Source organism: Canis lupus, chromosome 5 (genome assembly GCF_003254725.2).
Source record: "Canis lupus dingo isolate Sandy chromosome 5, ASM325472v2, whole genome shotgun sequence".
In the NCBI taxonomy this organism is placed as follows: Eukaryota; Metazoa; Chordata; class Mammalia; order Carnivora; family Canidae; genus Canis; species Canis lupus.
The window spans coordinates 60,198,360-60,218,838 of record NC_064247.1 but is presented as its reverse complement, the minus strand read 5'-3'; the positions used below and the strand labels follow the sequence as shown (position 1 = coordinate 60,218,838).

Here is a 20,479-nt window from a genome sequence, read left to right as displayed (position 1 = left end):
ACCCGGGGCTCAGGACTAGTCCCCCCAACTTGTTCTCCGCGTTAACTAGTCGCGCTGCCGGAACGATGGGATGGGGTTGCCACAGCAACAGACTGGACGTCACAATCCGGGCATGTGTGCCGCCCCCCGCCTGCCGCCGTGCCGCCGGCGCTGCCGCCGCCACCTCGGCCGGCTGCGGGACTCGGGCTGCGGGGCGCGGTGGGCGGAGCGGCCGGCGTTGCGGGGAGCGGGCGAGGGCGGCCGAGAGGAAGGGGTCGAGACGGAGGGGTGGAGGTCCGGGGGGGTGGGGGGGCAGGCGGCCGCCATCTTCTCACCGAGGCCGCCTCGCCCGCCGCGCGCGCCCGTCCGGCCGCGCACGGGTTAAGGCTGGCACCGCGCCCGGCGGGAGGGGGGGCGCCCACCTCCCCTCCCCCCCGCGCCGGGCATGCGGGGCCCGCTGGGCACCGAGGAGGAGCTGCCGCGGCTGTTCGCGGACGAGATGGAGAACGAGGACGAGATGTCAGGTGAGCGGGGCGCCGGCTGCGCCCGGGGCCGGGGCCGGGGCCGGGGGCGGGGGCCGGGGGCGCGGGGGGCGCGGGGCCCGGCGGCGCGCAGGAGGGGGGCCCGGGCCGCGGGGCTGCGCTCCCGCCCTGTCGGCGCCGGCGGCCAAGGGCGCGGGGCCGGGCGAGCGCCGGGGCGGGGTGCGGTCGCGGCCCGCGGGACGCGGCGGGTTCGGGCGCGGGCGGAGGCGCGCGGGGGGCTGCGCCGGGAGCCCCGGGCGGGGAGGGGGCGCGGCGCCGCCGGCTCAGCCCCGCGTGCCCTTGAAAGGGGCGGGAATCGCGCTCGGCTCCCGGCGCCGCGCCCCCCGCGGCCCCCGCGGCCCCCGCGCCCCCCGCGCCCCTGGCCTCGCGGGGGCAGGCGGGACCGGCCCCCGCCCGCCTGGGCCGGGGCAGCGCTGGGTGGGGCCGGAGGTGCGGGCGGACCCCGCGAACGCCCTGGCGGGGGGCGGCCTCCCCTCCCCGGGGCCGCCGGGGCTGCGGGCCGGGGCGCGCGGGCTGGGACCCGGGCTCCCCTCACCGGCCGCGGGGCGCTGGCCCCGCCGCTCCCAAACACTTTCCCGGGGCCGCCGGCGCCTCCAGCCCGCGGTCGGCCGGGCAGTGGCGCTCCCAGCGCATCCAGCTTTGGCCACGGGCCTGACGCCGGGGGCCGCCGCCCCAGCCCTTGCCGTCCCTCTCGGAATTGAGCATAAGCAGGGCTTGTGCGGCGGGGGTAGCCCTGTAGGATCATTCTCTAGTTAACTGCTCACCATTTGTTCGGGACGGTTTTCCTCCTGGCCCTGCAGGGCAGGGCCTCACCTCACCCTGTCAACCAGCCTCTCTCCCTCCCTCCCTCCCTCCCTCCTTCTTGGGGACTCTTCTCCTCTTCCCGGCACCAAGTCAAGGGCCCCTTCTGGGCTCCTGAGAGACTCGTGGGAAGTTCGGGGGCCCTCCCGAGCCCAGGAGTGTGCTGTCTGGCCCCAAAAGTGCCTTGGAGGGAGGGCGAGTGGGACCTTCTGCAAATTGGCACCCCCAGCCCCTGTGTGCAGGGGGTTGAGGGGCCGAGGACCCAGCAGGCCGCAGTTCCCCAGGCTGCTCTGAGTCTTCCTGGAGAGGGGATTCCCCCCAGATGGCCCCGCCCACTGCGCCCCCCCCCCCCCCCCCCCCCCCCGCCCCCTTGTTCTCTTGCTTTAACGCTGTGACTAGGGCCCCTCCCGGAGCTGGCCCCACTGCCTTTCAGACAGTCTGGCCAAGTTTGCAAAGATCCTGCTCTAGTTAGGGGAGTGGGGGTGAGATGGCCCCTTGTGGGAGGGGGTGCTTGGACAATAGTTGACTGTTAAGTCTCTGGGTGCAAGGAATTAGGCCTATTTCTTGGGAGAGAACAGAGAGGCCCATTAGCTGCACTGAAACCCATGGCTGTTTCCTACCTAGGAGGCTGACTCCCCCCTAAGCTGTTCTCTGACTTCCTCAGGCATTCGAGGTGGTGCTTGGGGCGTGGCCCCTTTGTGGCACTGATGGGGCAGTGGACAGCTGAACATGCATTAGCAGGCTTATTTCCGGGACTTCACTGAACCCCAGATGGGGTCCCCTGTCCCCTTTCCTCGCATGCCCTGGCTTTTGGTGGTTATGGTGGGATTCAGAGCATGGAGAGGGTTGATGGGCACCTGCCTCACTCTCTTTGGGTGAGAGAGGTCAGATCGCCTGCTCACTACCTAATCTCCCTGTCCCTTCATCCCTCCCATGCCCATTGCTCCAGGGCAAGGTAGGGAGGAGGGGTAAGGTTGTCACCAGGGAAGCAACCCCAAAGCCCTGCAGAGAAGAGGTCCTGCTCCAGCCCCTCTGGCCTGGGGATTGCAGCCCCATCCTTCTGCAGGGGTCTTCCAAGCTCCCTCTCCACATGCCTGGCCCAAGGCTCTGTCCCCTGCTTCGGGTTCACTTCATCGCCTTCTCTAACTAGACCTCACTGACCACCCTCCACTCAGGAGCCAGGGTCACCTTTGAAAACACAAATCAGGCCCAGACTCACCTGACGGATGGATCGATGAGCTCCTATTCTATTCCACCTTCATCCACCCCACCCTGCCTTGTTCCCAAACTACAGCCACCCTGGCCTCCTTGATGCTTCTGGAAACCCCCAAACTCCAGACTCCATCCTGCCCTTGAGCACTGGCTGTGACCTCTGTCTGACCCACTCTTTTCTCTGCTCCTGGCTGCCTCCTTGCTGTCAAGTAGGTCCCAGCCCATATATCTCCACAAGGAGGCCCTCCATGAACTCCTGGCCCAAGTGTGGCCTCAGCCCTCAGGGCCATTATAATACTTTATTTTCTTGGCAGCACTTCCTACCACCAGTGTGCTTCTGTGTCTGGGCTCACCCCTTGAGTGTGACCCCTTTGATCTTCAGCTGTGCCTGGCACCAGGCACCATGGATGCTTGAGAGGTGGTCGTGGTCTCGGGGTCTGAAGGCAGTAAGTCCCTGGCTCACCCCTGGCCTCCGGACATGGTGACAGCTTCAGCCCAGACACTGTGTGTCTCTCGAAGTGCTGGCCAGCTGACCCCCGAGCCCTCCATTACAGCTGCTGTGCGGGCCTGGGCCTGAGCTCAGGGCTGTCACCCACTTGGACCTGGGGTCAGCTGGCTCTGAGACACCGCAGCGTGTGAGGAGGGAGGAGCCAGTGTGTCAGGAGCGGTCATACTAATTTTTTTTTTTTTTTAATTTTTTTTTTTTTTTTTTTAAAGATTTTTATTTATTTATTCATGATAGTCACAGAGAGAGAGAGAGAGAGAGGCAGAGACACAGGCAGAGGGAGAAGCAGGCTCCATGCACCGGGAGCCCGATGTGGGATTCGATCCCGGGTCTCCAGGATCGCGCCCTGGGCCAAAGGCAGGCGCCAAACCGCTGCGCCACCCAGGGATCCCCCATACTAATTTTTGAGTCTGCAGCAGTTGGACTTGTTTTTGTCAAATCTTTCTCTCCATTGTGCCCCATCTTCCCCTCCCCCTGGGCTGTGTTCTTGTTTTCCACACAGGACTCAGCCGGGCCAGCGCTCTGGCACTGTGGCAGGTAGGTGAGGCTGCTGGGAGGTGGAGGTGTGGTGGCCGCCTGCCGCTCAGGCTCTGGCTCGGGCTCAGGCTTGGGCTCGGGTTTCGGGGCCTGGCAGCTGCCAGACTCTCCAAGGAGTGCTGAGGGCTGGTCGAAGTGAGGACTCCGGGCTCAGATGGGTCCTGGCCCTGCTGCTTGTTAGCTGCCCGACTCCGGGCAAGCTCCCCAGCCCCTCTGCCTCAGTGTCCCCACTTGTGGAATGGGGATATGGCACTAGCTACCTCACAGAGGGTTATTGTGAGGACTGGTGAGACAGTGCATGTGGAACATTTAGGTCACAGTACCCAGCACATAATAGGTCCCCAATAAACTGTGACTGCTATTAGTACTGTCCAAGGGAGCAGTTGACCTTCCTTCCTCAAGGAAATGCTTCTGAGACTTGCACCCTCATGTAGTAAGCTGGGGGTGTGGAAGCCTGGGCTTGAGGAGAGAGGGAGAGAAAGAGTCCCCCCGCCTTTTCCTTCAAGTTCCCAGCCTGGTTGACCCCAGTCCCAGGGTGGGTTTCCCAGTGCTGGTGTGCCTAGCCTCTCTTCTGGCTGGGCAGTGTGACTACTCTGCCCCAGAGTCACTTGACTGGCCCATAACCACCACCACCCCATGCCCACAGGACTGGCCCCAGTCATGTGAACATTTTAGGCTTCCTGCAGCCCAGGGGCCAGGAGGCAGTGATAGCCATGATTCCCAAGGTTCATGCCTTTTTTTTTTTTTTTTTTTAAGATTTTATTTATTCATGAGAGACACAGAGAGAGAGCCAGAGACACAGGCAGAGGGAGAAGCAGGCTCCATGCAGGGAGCCTGACATGGGACTTGATCCCACGTCTCCAGGATCATACCCTGGGTTGAAGGCAGTGCTAAACCACTGAGCCACCTGGGCATCTCGGTTCATGCTTTCTTAACTCACTTCAACCCCACAGGGAAGTGTGGTTTTGGGGGGTCCAGGGAGCCTGTACTGTTTGCTGGGAAGAGGGAGGTGAAGTGACCAGCATGCTGTGCCCAGTGCCTTGGCCTGTGGGATATTCACATCATTCCAAATTGATCTATCATTTACCAGTTCATTCAGTCACTAAGCCTCCTATTAATCTACCCACCCACCCTCCCATCAAATATCTCTTCAACCAACCAACCAACCAACCAACCCCAACCAACCCCAACTAACCATACACGTATCACTCCCCATCCATCCATCCTACCCACAACATCCATCTATCCATCCATCCATCTATTCATTTTACCCACTCTCCATCCCTCATTTATCTTTCATCCATCCATCCCACCCACATCATCCATCTATCCATCCACCCACCCAGCCTACCCACTCTCCATCCCTCATCCATCCATCCGTGTCCCCAGCATAGATCTATCAAGTATCTTCTCTGAACCAGGTATGGAACACAGCATGTGATATCTAATTTTCTGGGGCTTTTGCAGGTAAAACTTTTGAGACTTTCTGCCTTTTCTTTGGCTCTGTCTTTATTTCTCTCTCCCTGTCTCTTTTTCTCACTCTGCCCCCATGTCTGTTCCTCTGTCTGTTTCCGTTTGCCTTCCCTGAGTGCTTGCCTCTGCTTCTCTCTCTGGCTGTCCCTCACTTTCTCTCTTTTTGTCTGTTTCTCTCCGGCCATCAGGTATGGCTGCCTATCCCCTCCCTCCTTGATTCTCTTTCCTCCTCCCCGCCAGTGCTCTGGGTTTGCATGGGATCCTGTCCCTGCTTGCCCCGGTCCCTCTCCTCATCCTCACTCTCTCCCTGGCCCCAGGCCCTTGGGGTAAAACCTTACCTCTTCCCCTCGCCTGCCTGCCCAGAGTGCTCAGAATTGACGCTTTCTTTGATGAGACGCCAATGAGGTGATGTCTGGATTTTGTTAAATGTCGTAAATAAATTACCAATCCTCTCTTGGGCAGGAGTACTGACCACCTATTATCAGCAGAGGGCCTATGGTGTAGGGGTCTTCCAAGGACTGATGCGAACCTTCGTTTTGGCACCCCCCTCTCCCAGGGTAGCCCTAGAGTGGCCTTGGGAATCCCTGGCTCAGCAGTGCTCAGACTGGAGACCCCCACCCTCTGTCACCCCTCTTGGGGCCCTGGGCTCCATCTGCTATCACCGAGCATTTACTGTGCGCCTCACAGCTTCTAATTCTCCATCACCCTGTGAAAAAGGCACCGCTAGGCTCTTTAAGGATGAAGAAGAAATGGTCTCAGCTGGGAAGGGCTGGGGGCCACCTGCCAGGAAGGGGTGGTGATTTGACCTCTGTATTCCCCTGTCCCTCCCTCCCTCCTGGCCACCAGGTGATCTTGTCCTCGGCTTGGGTGGTGGGTTGGAGGTAGAGAACAGAAGGAGCTTCCACTCCAAGCCCCAGAGAGAATGGTGGATGTTGAGCCAGGTCCCCATCACTGGCAGATTTGGCCGCTTCTCTGGACCCTGGCAGTGGAGTTCTTGTCCCTCCACTTGGCTTGGGCCCCCAAATCCTTCAACCACCCTCAAATCAGAGGTCCTGACTTCCTCCACATCACATGCTTTCCTTTTGCTCTGATCACCTTGCATCTGCAAAACTCCCTGGGGGGCTGCATTCTTGCCCAGAGGAGGGGGCTGGGCTGAGCAGAACCTGCTCTGGGGGTGAGCCTGGGGTGGACTAGCCCTGACCCCCTGAGGGACCCCTGTGGGACTTTCCAGAACCTTCCAGACCAAGGGCTGGCCCGGGGTGAGGCCCGAGCTCAGCCACAGGCAGTGCTATCAAAATGCCTGCTAAGTAAATATGGGGAAAGTCTGAATTCTGGGGGGAGTTCCGGTGCCTGGGGAAGGGTGGGGGTGAGGACCACGCATGGTGGTGGGAACTGCCTGTCTGGGTTCCACCCTGACTCTACCAGCTGTTGGTTGTGAAGCTCCATGGCTAAGTCATGAGACTGCTGAGCCTCAGTTTCCTTCTCTGCAATTGGGGGTAATAGTACCATCTCTCAAGGTTCCTGTTTGGAGTAAATGCATTAATACAAATTAACATACACTACCTGCTCCAGCTGCGGTGCAGGTGGCACGTAGGTACTGGGACTGTTATAACATGTTACCCTGAGAAGGGCCCACCCAGCTCACCTGGGCTGCAGCTTTAAATGGCTCAGTGAGGCCAGCCCCAGGTCCCCTAGGGCGGAGCCCAAGCCTATGCAGGAGCTGGGGAGAGGGCTGTGGGGAATGCAGGAAAAAACAGCAGAGATATCTCTCTTTGCCCCTCTGTCACCCTGTCTCTGTGTCTCTGAAGCAGCTTCCCCCGCACCCCCCCTCACCCCCCCCCCCCCCCCCCCCCCCCCCGCCTGCTCCCGACCTGGAAGCTTAGGAGGTAGCAGAGATAACAAGGCTAATGGGTCCTAATTATAGCCCAAGTTGGATCGATGGAGCTTCGGGGCCCTGGAGGGGCAGGGCTGGTGTGGGAGGGCAGTGCGGGGGCAGGCAGGGGGCTGTGGGAGCAGCCAGGAGGGGTGGGGAGCTGGCGGGGCATGGAGTCCCTGGGGTGGTCTTTCCTGGGGCCCTCACCCAGGGTGAGTGGGATCCCCCCTTACCACTAACTGTGCCTTGAGGGGGGCCCGGGGCTGGGGGCTTGGGGAGCAGCCAAGGGGCACCAGGCAGGGTTGCTTAGCTATGACTTTCGAGGTCTGGTTTTAGAAAACTCAGAGGCTGTTACAGGAGATGTAGGAGGGGGAGATGGGGCCAGGGTGGAGATGGTGTAGGGAATCATGAGGTGTTGGGAAGGAGTGTCACAGGGCTCAGTCCTGGGATGTCCTCAGGGCTACCAGAATCTGTTCAGGAACCAGAAGGGTCTGTCAGAGATGGGGAGTGGACGGGGTGGGGTCCCTATCCTAGTGTGCCAGCTCTGGAAACTTCCTGGAGGAGGGATTTAATCAGGCAGATGGCCCTGGGCCACGAGGTCTTCTGGGAATGGAGGAGGGGCTCTGTCTCTGGGCAGAGGGTCTGGGATCTTATCCTCTGAGGATCGTTCTGGGCGTGGATTAGGGCTACCCTGTGGGGCACCCCCTGGCCCCGTACCCTCCGCCCCAGGCAGATATCCTCCTGCAGCCACCTGTTCATCCCCTCTGTGTTCTGATGGCCAGTTGGTCAGTCAGTGACCTTGTGCTCAGCTGGCCTTCCCAATTTGGGGGACTGCCCTGCCAAGGGAACGGGTGACTTGGGGGAGGTGGCAGGAGGGAGATGGCCCCTCCCGATTGCATCAGCCCGAGCTTCTTACATAACTGGTGCTGGGCATTGCTGGGGTACAGGGGTGGCTCTGCCCAGGCAGTCTCCCTGTGGCTCTAGGGGAGGTAGGGGCAGGTGTGGGGGTGAGCAGGTGTGTACAGACAGCTCTGTCACTACCTCCAGACCCCAGGATGACTCTGGGGGGGTCTCTGTGCACATAATTCAACTGGTTCAAAAAATCCATGCCCCTCTGGTGCCAGGGCCAAGAGGGACAGGATGGGACAGGGTCAACTTGTGCAGCTCTGCCTCAGCCTGGCTCCGCTCAAGACCTGGCCCACATTAAACTCCGCTTTGGGCTGACCCGCCACTGCTTGGCCCTGTGTGCTATAGCCCTGGCCAAGCCCTGGCAGCTGTGTCCCCCTGTGCCAGCCAGGACCATGAAGTTGGCCCTCCGGGGACAGCCAGCACTCTGGCCACCTTCTCTGCAGCAGCTCCCAGTCCTGCAGGGAGTCTCTCTCCATACCTATGTTTGCCCAGGAGGATGGGGAGTGCTCTGGGGCTCCAGTGTGCCCTGCTGCCTTCCTCCATGGACTCCTGGTGGGGGAGGGCTCTATAATACGGTGACCCGGACCTGCTAGAGGGGGGCCTCAGGACTGAGGGGTGCCCAGACAGTGGTGCAACCTGCACCTGCCCCTGGTAGGGACCAGCCCTGTAAGGCACTAGGGTAGGAGGCCTTGCACTTGGCCACTGGAGTCACCAGCGCCCTCTAGCTGCACCCAGAGGGTGGCGATGGGAGCCATAGGACCTGGGGGACTCTAGGGGACAGGGGTCCAAGGCGGGGGGTGGGGGGGCCCTGTTTGGAGGACAGGTGTGTCCATGTATGTCAGGGGATGTCTGCACTGTGATGTGCAGCTCACATGATCATTGACCACGATATGTGGTGGTAGGCTTCCTGGGGAGGGTGATGGGAGCTTTGTTTCTTTTAACTTGATTCAGTGGGGACACTGCGCCCTTCCCCAGTGAAAGTCTCCTGGGCACCCTCCTCAGGGGCACAGGGTGGCACACCCAATCAGGCTGAGATTCCCTGTTGTGTGTCCCCTCAACCCCTGTGGGGGTGGATCCCCAGTTGGTTCTTCTCTGCTCCCCTGGGTGCAGGGGCATGGGGTAGGACAGCCTGACTGTGGGTGCTCAGGGCCCATGGCTGGCATGGAGCGCTGATCTCTGATGGGCCCCTTTTGTGGACCTGGGAGGTTTGGTGGCTTTCTTCTGGATGGATCTCTGCTCTGGAGGACCCTCCCCACTCTCCCCTTCTTCCTCATCTAACACCACCCCCACCCCCAGGAACTTAGGGCTGGCTGCCCTTTCTCATTTCTGATTTCCTGAGTGGGAGCTAGGCCCCAGGGCCACATGTCAAGCCCCCTCCTTTTTGGAGGGGGGAGTAACATGAAGCTTGAAGCCAGCTGCACACTCACACCTGTCCCGCTCCCCTCTTGGCCTTTTAAATTCATGGAGGAGGGAGGGGAGCTCGGAAATCGTGGCTGCTTTTGGAAAACCCACGTGTGGCGGATGCAGCATCTCTCTGAATTTCACATCTTCCAGGGTGCCCAGCCGGAATGGGTTTGGCATCCTGCATGTGTGACTGGGGGTGCGTGTACTGTGTGGGTGTGTGTGCGGGTTTGGGCGGGAGAGGCAATGTGGTCTCTGATCCTCATTAAGGGGGAACCTGGCATCCTCTTCCTTGATCTCCCTCCAAAGCCCTCAAGGACCTTGCTTGTGGCTCTAGGTGGTCCTGGGGTGATGTGACCCGTGCATCCCCATTAGCCTTGCATTCACAGGCCATTTCCCAGCCACACCATGGGCAGAGGGCAGAAATAGGCCCTGACCCCTCCCTGGAGCCACCCAGAGATGGCTTCATGACTCTGTGGGGCTGCTTCCATCCTGGGGGAGTCATGCCAATGAGGATTCTTAATTAGCTGCTCATTTTTGCTCAGAACATTGTTGCTGAGCTCTATCTTGTCAGGGTGGGTGGTTATTGTCCATTTTACAGTGAAGAGAGGAAAGGTCTAGAGAAGTGGGGACTTGTGACACAGCCCGCCTGATATGGGACTCTACTCATTGGGTCTGGTCTGGTGGCTCTGAGGGCTTGGTAGGAGGCTGGGGCAGGCAGAGGCACTGTCCGCTGGGAAGGGGTGGCGACCGAGGTGGCAGGTGGATGCCTGTGGAGCTGGCTGACCCTCTGGGCCCTGCCTCTGCCTTTGTGTCTCTGGGGGCTCCCCGAGGGGAGCGCAGAGTAATCCCCTCCCACTCTGACTCCTCCAGAAGAAGAAGATGGTGGCCTTGGAGGCTTTGATGACTATTTCCCTGAGGAGCCTGTGGGCCTTCCCAAGAAGAAGAAATCCAAGAAGCTCAAGGAGAACAGGTCCAAAGGGAAGCGGAAGAAGAAAGAGGTGCGTGGGGTGCCCTGCTGGGGTCGGGCCAGCTGGCGGGTGGGTCCGGGCTCCAAGGGGTCTCGGCTACTCTGTCGAGGCCTGTGGAGAAAGATCTCAGCTGGGTTTGAGTGCGAGATGCCAAAAGCAGCGTGTCCTTTGTGGGTTGGATCTGAAATGCCCTGACCTCTTAAGCAGGATGCTCCAAGGTCATTTATCTTTATGCCACAGAACGTAGATCGTTTGGGACTGACAGGATCCTGGGATGCAGGGACAGACCTCCTGGTTGAGGCATTGACATGTCCCCAACCCCCAAGACCTGAGGCTCTGTGGATGTTGTGGGCAGAGAAGGGGTGGTGCTCGTGCCATGCCGAGGGCAGGAGCTTTGCCCCCGCCCCCCCTTCTGGCTCCTCCTCAGCATTTTCTCTCTGGCAGCTGTTTTCACAGGCACTGGACCTGGACAGGAGGCCCAGTGCTCTCTCTGGTCTTTGGTCTCAGGCCTTCAGGCTGGGTCTGTCCAGTTCCCAAATGCAGATGAAGGACCACCAGGGGTGCCCCAGGCAGGGCTGAATTTTCTCTCTCCTTCCTGGCCACAGAGTGCAGCAGGACTCCCCCACCCTGCTCTGGCCAGGAAGACAGGCTAGAGGTGGGCAGTGTCTGCACTGTTGAGGCTGGGGCAGAGGACACGTATTCAGCAGCTGGGAAGGCCACTGGTGTCCAAACCTGGGGGTGCTGGTGCTTACCTCTCCCCTACCCTTTGCTGGGCTCACTCAGGTCTCACCCCTCCCTTCTTCCCCTGGACCTACCTATATCTGTGTTTTTCTGGGCCCTGTGTCTCTGTGTCTCCCTCTGCTGTTCTGGCCAGAACTTGGCCTCTGCCTCACTCACCTCTTGTTCCCTCACTCTCTTCCCTCCTCCTCCCCATTTCTCCTCCCCATTTCTCCTCCCCATTTCTCCTCCCCATTTCTCCTCCCCATTTCTCCTCCCCATTTCTCCTCCCCATTTCTCCTCCCCATCCAGCCTGGTTTCCAAACCCCCAGTCATAGCCCTCTCCTCACTTGCTCACCATCTCTTCTTCCTTCTGCTTTTCACTAGGGGTGGAGGGCCGTGTGGATGGGAGGCCTGCAGATGACGGGTGGGTGCTGCCTGGCAGGCCCCCAAGGTGACCCCGAGGTCATGGCCACCCCCTCCCCTGTACTCCTGAGAGCTTGGCTTGGCCAGCTGTCAAATCTTAGAAATCTTAGAGGATCTGGAGCAGGCTATAGCCAGAGAGCAGCATCTTGGCCCCACATGCCCCCCACCCAGCCACCTGGGTCCCCAGGACATGGGGAGGGGGATTTCACCCTGTGCTCGCTTCAGCTCTGACTAGGTGGCCCCAAGATTAGGCGGTACCCAAGATTAGGTGGTGGGTGGAGGCAGAAGAGGGGCCTCAGGTTTTTTTTCTTTTGGCAGGGGTGGGAGTTGAGGCTGGGTAGGGGGGTGGGGGGGGGAGGGGGGATAGGCCACAAGTCGTGGATCGTGATTTACATAAAACAACCGGGCTGCAGCCAGAACCTGAGCATATGTAGATGAAGCTCCTTGTCAGGCCCAGCGCAGGAGGGAGAAATGATTTCAACCTGTACTGCAGCGGTTACCATAGCAACCAATTATTCAGTGCTAAATTATAACTGTTTATAACACTCGTGAATGGGAAGGCTCATATTTCATTCTTTCTTTTTCCCTCTCAATCTTGAAGGACCCCAAATTGAGAATGACCAACTCTCTGAATCCTCCCTTTTGAGTGTAAATGCCGCCTTTATCGAGAGATGTGGTGTGTGTTGAGCGCTGGGTGCAGAAGGAAGGGAGAGGCGGGAGATGGAGGCCTGGATAAAAGGCATCCAGGCATCTGCAGAGCTGGAGAGGAGGAAGGGCGGGTGGGGACTGCCCACTGGGGGACCCCGTGGCCTGCACAGGTGGCATGGTGTGGCCTCAGTGGGCCGGGGGGGTCAGGGCAGAGAGCCCTCCCGTTCACCCCCAGCTCCCCACACATGCAGTCTGGGTGTGGTGTTTCAGCAGATGGATTCTGCTGGGGATTCGGAGTCTACTAAGACTCCTGCCACCAGGCGCCTCCTCCCCTGTAGTCATGCCTGGGGCTACGGTAACCCAAAGGACATCATCGTAGCCCAAAGGACAGCATCAAGGTCAAAGCCCCGTTTCGTGTTCACAGCCTCTGGTGTGGCTTGGGGCTGAGGTTGCTTTAGGGCTTTATTAGGACATTACCGCTCCATGCCTGTGTCTCCTCCCTTGAACAAGACTTGGCTCAAAACCCCTTCTGTAAGTTCCAAGATACTGGTCTACCCCTGCTTCTTAGCCATTCTTTCCTTCTTGCCTCTGGCTGGTGCCACATCCCTCAGGTCCTGCTCCTGGGTCACTCCTCTTCGTGTTGTTTTCAGAACCACTTGCTGCCCTTCCTCTTGCCCCTTTTTCTGCAAGGAAAGATTTGGGGGGAAGAAAAAACGAGGCCCAGATCTTGAAGGGTCCAAACAGCTGGATGCAGAGATAATGCTGTGGATACAGACTTATGCCAGTGGGAAACCAGTCTCCAAAGACCTGTCCTGCACCTCCTTCCTCAGCCAGCACCACACCCCACCCTGAGCAGTCAGGAGGGCTTGGATGAGATCGGGGTGCAGGCGGGGGCATGCCCAGGCAGTGTGAACTTCCATTTGGTGAGTGGAGAAGGCACTGCCTGGGAAGGATCAAGGGATAGGTGGTGAGTTGGGAGAACTGGGGAATCAGAGTTTTCTTTCCTACAAGGCTTTCTCTGGTGCAGGGAGAAGTCTCTCCTTTCCCTAAAACAAGGGGCTGCCACCACTGCCATCACCCAGGGGGCCACTGAGGCACTGAGGACTGGCAGATGTGCCCTGCCATAGCTCTAACTCGTTCCACCTCCCCTGCTCTGCCACTTAACCCTGGAGTGGACCAGGGCCAGCCCTTTGGCAGTGCTCAGCTTGGGGCCTTTCGCCAGAAGGCGACAAGCTGTGTGTCGTCTGTGGAGACACACAGACATTGAAATCTGCTTGTGGTGCCTTCGCCCCTTCCTCCTTCCCTCCCTCCAGCTCCCTCTGGGCCCTGCATTTGGAACTGTGCTGGCTGCTCCTCACCTCTCCTGCACTTGGAGTGTGGCAATGCCTTCTTCCCATCAGATGGCCAGGTCAACCCTCCCTCAGGCGTTTGCCACAACAGCCTTTTCTGCTGGCATCAGGTTGCCCAGCTGCCCTGTAAGTGTCGCCCAGCTGTGGGCACTCACTCTGTACTTGGCTTAGCCTGGTTCTGACTGGCAGAAAGGAGAAGGGTGAAACTAGTGATGTCCTTGTCTGTCATCTGGCCCACATCTTTGCCTTCCAGGAAGAGTTGGGGTCATGGGTGGTTGGGTCTCTCCCATTTCAAAATGTTTGCGGCCTCCTCTCACACCATCTCCTTTGTGCCTCTTGCCACCCTTTGTCAAATCCTCATTTCACAGATGAGGAGGCTGAGGTCAGACCCTAGTGACTTGCCTAGTTCCAGGCTAGCAAAGGACAGAGCTCCGAGGCATTCTGTGTCTTGTAGACTCCCCAGGGAGCCCCAGGACCCACGGTCGGGCCACTCGACTCTTAGCTGAGTGGATATCAGGCATGGGTCTTCCTGCCTCATTCCCGGTCTGAAGTGTGGTGTCCACCCCAGGGCAGCTACAGGGCCAGCCCATGCCCCTCCCTCCGGCCGCCCCACAGCCTCTGTCCGAGGTGCTGAAATTCTTGGCAGCCTCCTTCTCCCATCCTTACCTTTGCTGGGGTGAGGCCTGGGTAGTGCCTGTCTCTCAGGTCTCTTGAAGGGTGGTCTCTTGAAACTGGCCGAACTTTACACCCTCGGGGTAAATAGATGTCCCTGTCTGACCCCTGCCTCCCTAGAGGACTGTGGCAGAGCTGGGAGCTGTGTTCCCATGGCTCTGCATTGGCATTGCATTGCCCTGCCTTGGGAGCAGGAGTGCTCGATAGGCTGTCCTGCCCCATGTAGGTTCTGGCAGCAGCCAGGACCGTCTTCACCCCTGGGGCCCCTGCACAGAGAGTCAGTATTCCGGGAAACACCCAGTTCCGGAAAAGCGCAGAGGCTCTGCTGTCTGCCAACCTCCGGCCAGCGCACTGACTCAGCGGCTTAATGAGCATAAAAGGTTTGGGAGCAGAGAGCCCAGTGGGAGACAGTTGGGAAGTGCAGGGAGCCTGTGGGGGAGTCCTTTTCCAGCTGCATCTCCGGAAGAGCCTCCCTCCTGGGGAAAGACTCTCAGCTCTTTACAGTGTGCCTGGAAGGGGCAGAGATCTGCTGGGGCCCTCCCAGGAGCCTCCAGACAGACCTGCTGCCCTCTTCCCTTCTCTTGTGGGCTCTTCTCCTTCTCCTCCCCCATCCTGCCCCGTCCCCACCTCCTCTTCAGCCTTCCGCCGCACCCCCCCCCCAGTGGTGTCTTGAGCTCATTTTCCACCTCTCCAGTTCTCTATCTTTTCCATGACTCTCTTTGCTCACCTTGAAAACAGTAAACAACCAGCTCGAAAATGCCAAGCCCCATGCTGGTAACTGGAGCCTCAGTGCCCAGCCTCTCCCGCAGACCCCAGCCAGGAGGGGGTTGGCAAGGGCTTTGACAGTTCACTTGCATCTGGAAAGGCGGAGAGTAAACAAACAGCCTCCTCGGAGGGACAGTGCCTTTCTGGTGGGGATGCTCTGGCTGTGAACGCCCTTATCTCCATATAAATGGGCCATTTGCTGCCTGTACAGACGGGAAAACTAAATCAAGGAAGCCAAGCTTAAGAGCTGCCTAAATTACCTTGTCTCCTCTGGAGAGGAAGCGGCCGGGGTGGGGGTGGTAGAGAAGGTGGGCTCGTGCCATCACAGCTTCTGGAGAGTCCACAGACAGATGGAACTGGGACGTGTGCTCTACATTAATTACAGGTTTCGTTTGACACATGCAGCTCCATTGGGTGCACACGTACACAGAGGTTGGCTGCTGGCTCACACCCCCGGCTCTTCACCCACCCATTTCCCCAGGATTTTTCCCGTGCCCTTTTGGTTTTGGCTCTGGACATTGGGTTCGGCGTGAATTCCTGGGTCCCAGTCCTCTCCGGCAACACTTGTTAAAATCCTAAAGTCCCTAGAAATCTGATTCTGATTGAAGCAGAGCCTGAGCCTCACCCTGCGGCAGTCCGGGCAGGCAGCACTGAACTTGCCCAGGGGGGAAGTCTGACTTCACCAGGGCCTTGTCTCACCTCACACTCCACCAGGTGCTATGGCCCTGGCACTGAGGACAGGACCCTTGTCCATTGCTGCCTTGGGGCAGCCCCTGTAGCTGGGCTTGTGTTGAGCTGTGAGCAGCAGGACACTGAACTAGCCGAGTGGGAAGCATGGGCCGAGTGACAGTGTCAGGGGCTGCTGAGGAGAGTCCTGCTGCCCAGGACTCTGGGTTTTCTTTGGGCCTCTGTTGCCCTTACCATCTTCCTCTCTCTTCTAGGGGAGCAATGATGAGCTGTCGGAAAATGAAGATGATCTGGAAGAGAAGTCAGAGAGTGAAGGCAGTGACTACTCCCCCAATAAAAAGAAGAAAAAAAAGCTCAAGGACAAGAAGGAGAAGAAAGCCAAGCGGAAAAGGAAGGATGATGACGAGGATGATAATGATGATGGGTGTCTAAAGGTAACCTCTGAAGCCTGGCTGGCCAGGGGGCCTGGGCTCCAGCAGGACAGCCCTGCCTAGATGGGCTGAGGCTTCAGGTCGGTTCTCTGCCTTCTGAGCCCCTGTGAGCAAAGGGCTGGAGCGCCCTCCCCACGGGTGTGTGTGTGTGGTGGTGGGGTTGGGGGCAGGTGGGCCTGTGGGTGTGAGTGTGTGGGGATGTGCGTGGAGGTTGGACACAAGTGTTGAAGAAAACTGTGCACCAAGTCCTGGAGATGCTTTTGAAATAACGGTGGGTGACATTTTGGGTTTGGGAGGGAAGTGAATGGCCTCTCATGGACGCTGATGCATTTTCTGCTCTTCTACTGAAGCGCACAACTCTTTCTGAGGAGAGTGGTGGTCTGGCTCAAGTTTTGTATCAGGAGCCTTTCCCTTGGAGCACTTTGGGAAAATAAACCAGCCAATGGAGCCTCTGCCAGCAAGAAGCGGCCAGCCAGTTCTGCTTATGGTAGAAGGGGAACTTGGTTACTCAGCATGTATCTTGAATTTCTGGCCATGTGGGCATCCAAGAGGGTGTCCCAGTGAGCACGAGTCAGGGCAGCTATGGATTGGCCTGTGGCTCTCCCTGGGGGGGATGTGGCTTCTCTGTGAGTGTGCAGGATGATGTGAATCCCTCAAGTCTCAGAAGCCAGTTCAGGGCTCCTCCGGGAGGGGCTGGGCCGGGCCCTGGGCCCAGCTCTTGGGCTGTGGCAGATGTCAGCATGTCCTCGACAGAGCACTCTGCTTCCTTTGTTCCTTGGGCATGGTACACAAGCTCAGTTTGGGCTAGCCTTGGATTTAGAGATAAGGGCTCTGTGAATATCAGTACTGCCTGGTGAGGCAGGAATGGTGGCTGTCAGTGGCTGGAGTTAGGAAGCACCCTGCTGTCCCAAAACCCAGAGGGGTTTCATTAGCCAGCAGTTGTGTTGTGAGTCATCTGTGACCGATAAGAGCTGAGGCCTGACAGCTTGTAGGATGAACTTGTGGGCAGGATCCAGGGTTCTCCTGTGGCAGTGTCACCTGCTCATGCTGCTCTGCTTCCTGCTGGGAGCAAGGTCTCAGGTGCCTCCAGGAATGGCTGTGTGTCATGGGGGCTGGGGGCCATGGGAGGGTGTCCCACACGGGCACACCCCTGAACTGTCATAGAGAACAGGATGCTGGGAAGCAGGTTCCAAGCCTCGCTGCTTCGCTGGGCAGGCAGATCTGGTTCTCAGGTCCTGGGATGGAGGGAGGCTGAGTGTATCTCCCACGTGGCCTCCTGTTGTGGAGCGGACAGCGCAGCTCTGAGGGGCTTAGGTAGTGATGGGGTCTGTTGAATGGGTGCCCCAGGAGTGCAGAGGCCAGGGGGCTTCCAGCTTGGGGTGTTCTTTGGGCCTGTTTCTTCACATCCCTCAACCCTGCCTCTGGAGGGTCAGCTCCGGGCTGGGGCCAGGCACCCTTGTGCCTGAGAGTGGGCTTCTTGTCCACCCACGGCCCTGTCCGGCAGCTGGGAAAGCAGGCCCGAGGTCCCTACGGGGACAACCCCCCGCCCTCCCCCACCGGCCCTGGACTCATTCGCACCTGGGCCAGTTACCGCTCTGGGGTGTGGCCTGTGCCTGTTGGCTGAGTGGGTCAGGGGGTGGGGCTGCTCTGAACCCTGCGAGATGGGGCGGGGGGGGGGGGGGGGGGCGGGGGGCTGCTCCCAGCACGTGTGCTGACCTGTTGGGGAAAGAGGGGGTAGGCGCTGTCACCCTGGTCTACAGCTGGGGAAATTGGCTTGGAGAGGTGAAGCAGCTTGCCCACTTCTCAGCCGTGTCCGTCTGGCTCCAGAGCCCAAGCTCATGGCCAGCACCCCCATCCGGACTCACCTAGCCTGGCTGTCTGGAGAGCTCACTGTGTGCCCTTTTGGGGAGGTCCCTCACCTCCTTGGGCCATGGTGCCCCATCTGGAAAATGAAGCAATAGCCAAGGAACCCTTTCACATGTCTGCCTTCAGCTGGGCTCTTGTCCCATGCCCCTACCCTGGCTGGGGCCTGCCTTCCTGGCCCTGGAAGCAGGAGAGCAGTCTGTCATTTCATGGGGTCCACGTGTGACCTACTGGGGGACATCCAGAGGCAGCCTCATTTCTCCCTAGCAGGGCTAAAGGGCTACCTGAGGCATGTTAGCTACTTAGGGGCAGCTGCCCTTTAGACTAGCCCTATAGGCTGCTGTTCTGTCCTGGTGCTCCAATTCCCAGAACATATTCCTTCCAGAGAGAGTTCTGTTACTTTTTCTGCCCTGGTGTGCACATAGCCACACCCTAAAGCCCCCCACATGAAACCCCAGGCTTGGCCCTGCACCCCGTCATGAGTCAGTGCCTGAGCTGTGTCCCCCCCAATCAAGGGGCAGGTGGGTTGGAAGGCAGAGGGTGGGTAGGAACTGCACACAGTCTTCCCACCCGTTCTGAGACCTCCTGGGTGGGGGCACAGGTTAGAAGGACCCTGCTCTGACCCCCCCCTCTGGCCTGGGTGTCCCTAGGAGCCCAAGTCCTCAGGGCAGCTCATGGCCGAGTGGGGCCTGGATGACGTGGAGTACCTGTTCTCCGAGGCTGACTACCATACGCTGACCAACTACAAGGCCTTCAGCCAGTTCCTCAGGTGGGCCGCACCGCCAGCCACTGTGGCCAGGCATCCATGGGAACCGCAGGTTGGGGGACAGAGCCCTGGGCTCTTGGGGTGCAGGGGGACCATCAGGCTGACACCAACCCTGGGCAGAGCTGGCAGGAAGGGCAGGAGCCCTTTCATTTTAATAGATGTCCCTGCTTTCTCTTGTTGGCCCTGAGCCCCAGGGTGGTGGTCCTGGTCAATCCTCAGGGCCTTAAGCTCTCGTGGCCTCTTTTAGTTCTGTCTTGTGGCATCAGAGCTTCCATCTGCTTCCCTTTGGGGGCTGGCGTGAAGCAGAGGAGATGGTATGCTTGGAGCTTTGGGACTTGTGCACCTGGCCCCTTTGGCTGGAAGAAATGGGGTCGGACACCCAGTGGCCCATGGCAGGCCTCTCCCTCTGGTCCCTCAGGGGGTACAGGGTCTGGAATCCCAATAAGATCGCCAACTGCATAAACAGGGAATCAGGAGTGTTTCGGGGTAGACTGGACTCTCAAGCTGTATCTTCTCCCCTGCACCCTGTCTTGCTTTCTGCCTGGTTTTCCCAGCCTAGGGGCTTCTTACCCTAAGTGTGGGAGAGGAGGGGGTGCCTAGGTCATTGCATTGGGGGGGTGTCTCATGCCCTCCACAGCAATGCCTTCACCCCACACAGGCCGCTCATCGCCAAGAAGAACCCAAAGATCCCCATGTCCAAAATGATGACTGTTCTGGGTGCCAAGTGGCGGGAGTTCAGTGCCAACAACCCTTTCAAGGGGAGCTCAGCAGCAGCAGCTGCAGCGGCAGTGGCTGCGGCTGTGGAGACAGTCACCATCGCCCCTCCGCTGGCCGTCAGCCCTCAGCAGCCACCCCAGCCTGTACCCATCCGCAAGGCCAAGACCAAGGAGGGCAAGGGTAAGGCTGTGGGTGGGTGGGCACCCCGCCCTGCTGGCAGAGTCCCACCCTAGACCCTCTAGCCTCGGGCAACTGGGACAGCTGAAGTAGCCTTGACCAGAGACCCAGGGCCTTGGCTGACCTTGGACCCACTCGCCCTTTCTCAGCTATCTTGTGGCATGGTAGCTTCCATCTGCTTCCCTTTTGGGGCTGGGGTGAAGCAGAGGAGATGGTGCACTCAGAGCATTGGGACTTGTGCACCTGGACCCCTCCGACTTGGCCTGGAGGGAGAGGGAGACTCCCCATGTTCCTGGAAGTCTGGGGATTCTTGAGCTTGAGAAGGTGTCCCAGGGTTAGCCTGTTGACACCTCTTATCTGAATGCCTAGCCCCTGGGGTCATGGATGGATATGAGTGTGGTCATGGTCAAGGCTGGCTTCCCTGGGAAGCCCGGAAGGAGGTCCAGAAACAAAATCAGACTCAGTGGTGGATATCTGCTGTCTGGGGGAAGAACAGGGACAGCAGAGGCTCTCTATGATTTCAAGTTCCCAGGGGAGGGGCCTTCCCTCACTGGAGGATTTCTGGTCCCATCGGGGTTGAGACTGGCATCAGGCCCAGGGCTCTCCAACATGGGGTTGCTGGTGGCTCAGCCCTTCTGGGGCTCTGACTGGATTTTGATGGGGGGCCGAGGGGGCTCTAGGAACCCATTGTTTCAGCCCCAAGGAGCTTTGGTTTCTAGAATAATGGGCCCCTTTTTCCAGGTCTCTGCAAGGGCCCGGAGGGCAGAGTGACATGGAGTTGAGTCTGCTCCTCTTCTCCTTCATCACTGTCCTCCATCCTGGGCCTCTCCAGCCTGCCTTGCTTTCTCATTTCCTCTTGGGCTCCAGCCACCGAGCTATTGATTCCGAGCTGCCCATTCAGAGCTTGAAAAATTGAAATAGATTTTCCATGGCGCCACGGAGGTTACAGCTGGGTTCCTAGCCCCATCTGTGTGTGATACGGCTGGAGGAGGCCCCGGAGCAAGGCCACCTGCCTCCAGAGCCCCACCTTCCCTGCTCAGCCCAGTGGGAGAGGCTGC

The 20,479-nt window shown here is 59.2% G+C and overlaps 1 protein-coding gene across 6 annotated transcripts in view; it reads left to right on the top strand.

The window, feature by feature from the left end:
• Nucleotides 1-344: 344 nt before the first annotated feature.
• The window catches only part of CHD5 (chromodomain helicase DNA binding protein 5), a 61,625-nt gene continuing 41,490 nt past the window's right edge, over nucleotides 345-20,479 (top strand). For 3 of the 6 annotated variants that reach the window (XM_025427335.3, XM_025427334.3, XM_025427332.3), the window contains exons 1-6: nucleotides 345-503; nucleotides 10,106-10,233; nucleotides 13,308-13,469; nucleotides 15,722-15,901; nucleotides 18,412-18,530; nucleotides 19,186-19,424. In XM_025427335.3, coding sequence (XP_025283120.1) covers nucleotides 425-503; nucleotides 10,106-10,233; nucleotides 13,308-13,469; nucleotides 15,722-15,901; nucleotides 18,412-18,530; nucleotides 19,186-19,424 — 907 coding nt within the window. In that variant the 5' untranslated portion in view covers nucleotides 345-424. Of the gene's footprint in view, nucleotides 504-3,932; nucleotides 4,010-10,105; nucleotides 10,234-13,307; nucleotides 13,470-15,721; nucleotides 15,902-18,411; nucleotides 18,531-19,185; nucleotides 19,425-20,479 lie in introns of those variants that run through there. The other 3 variants (XM_049110528.1, XM_025427337.3, XM_049110529.1) reach the window with 3 other exon arrangements.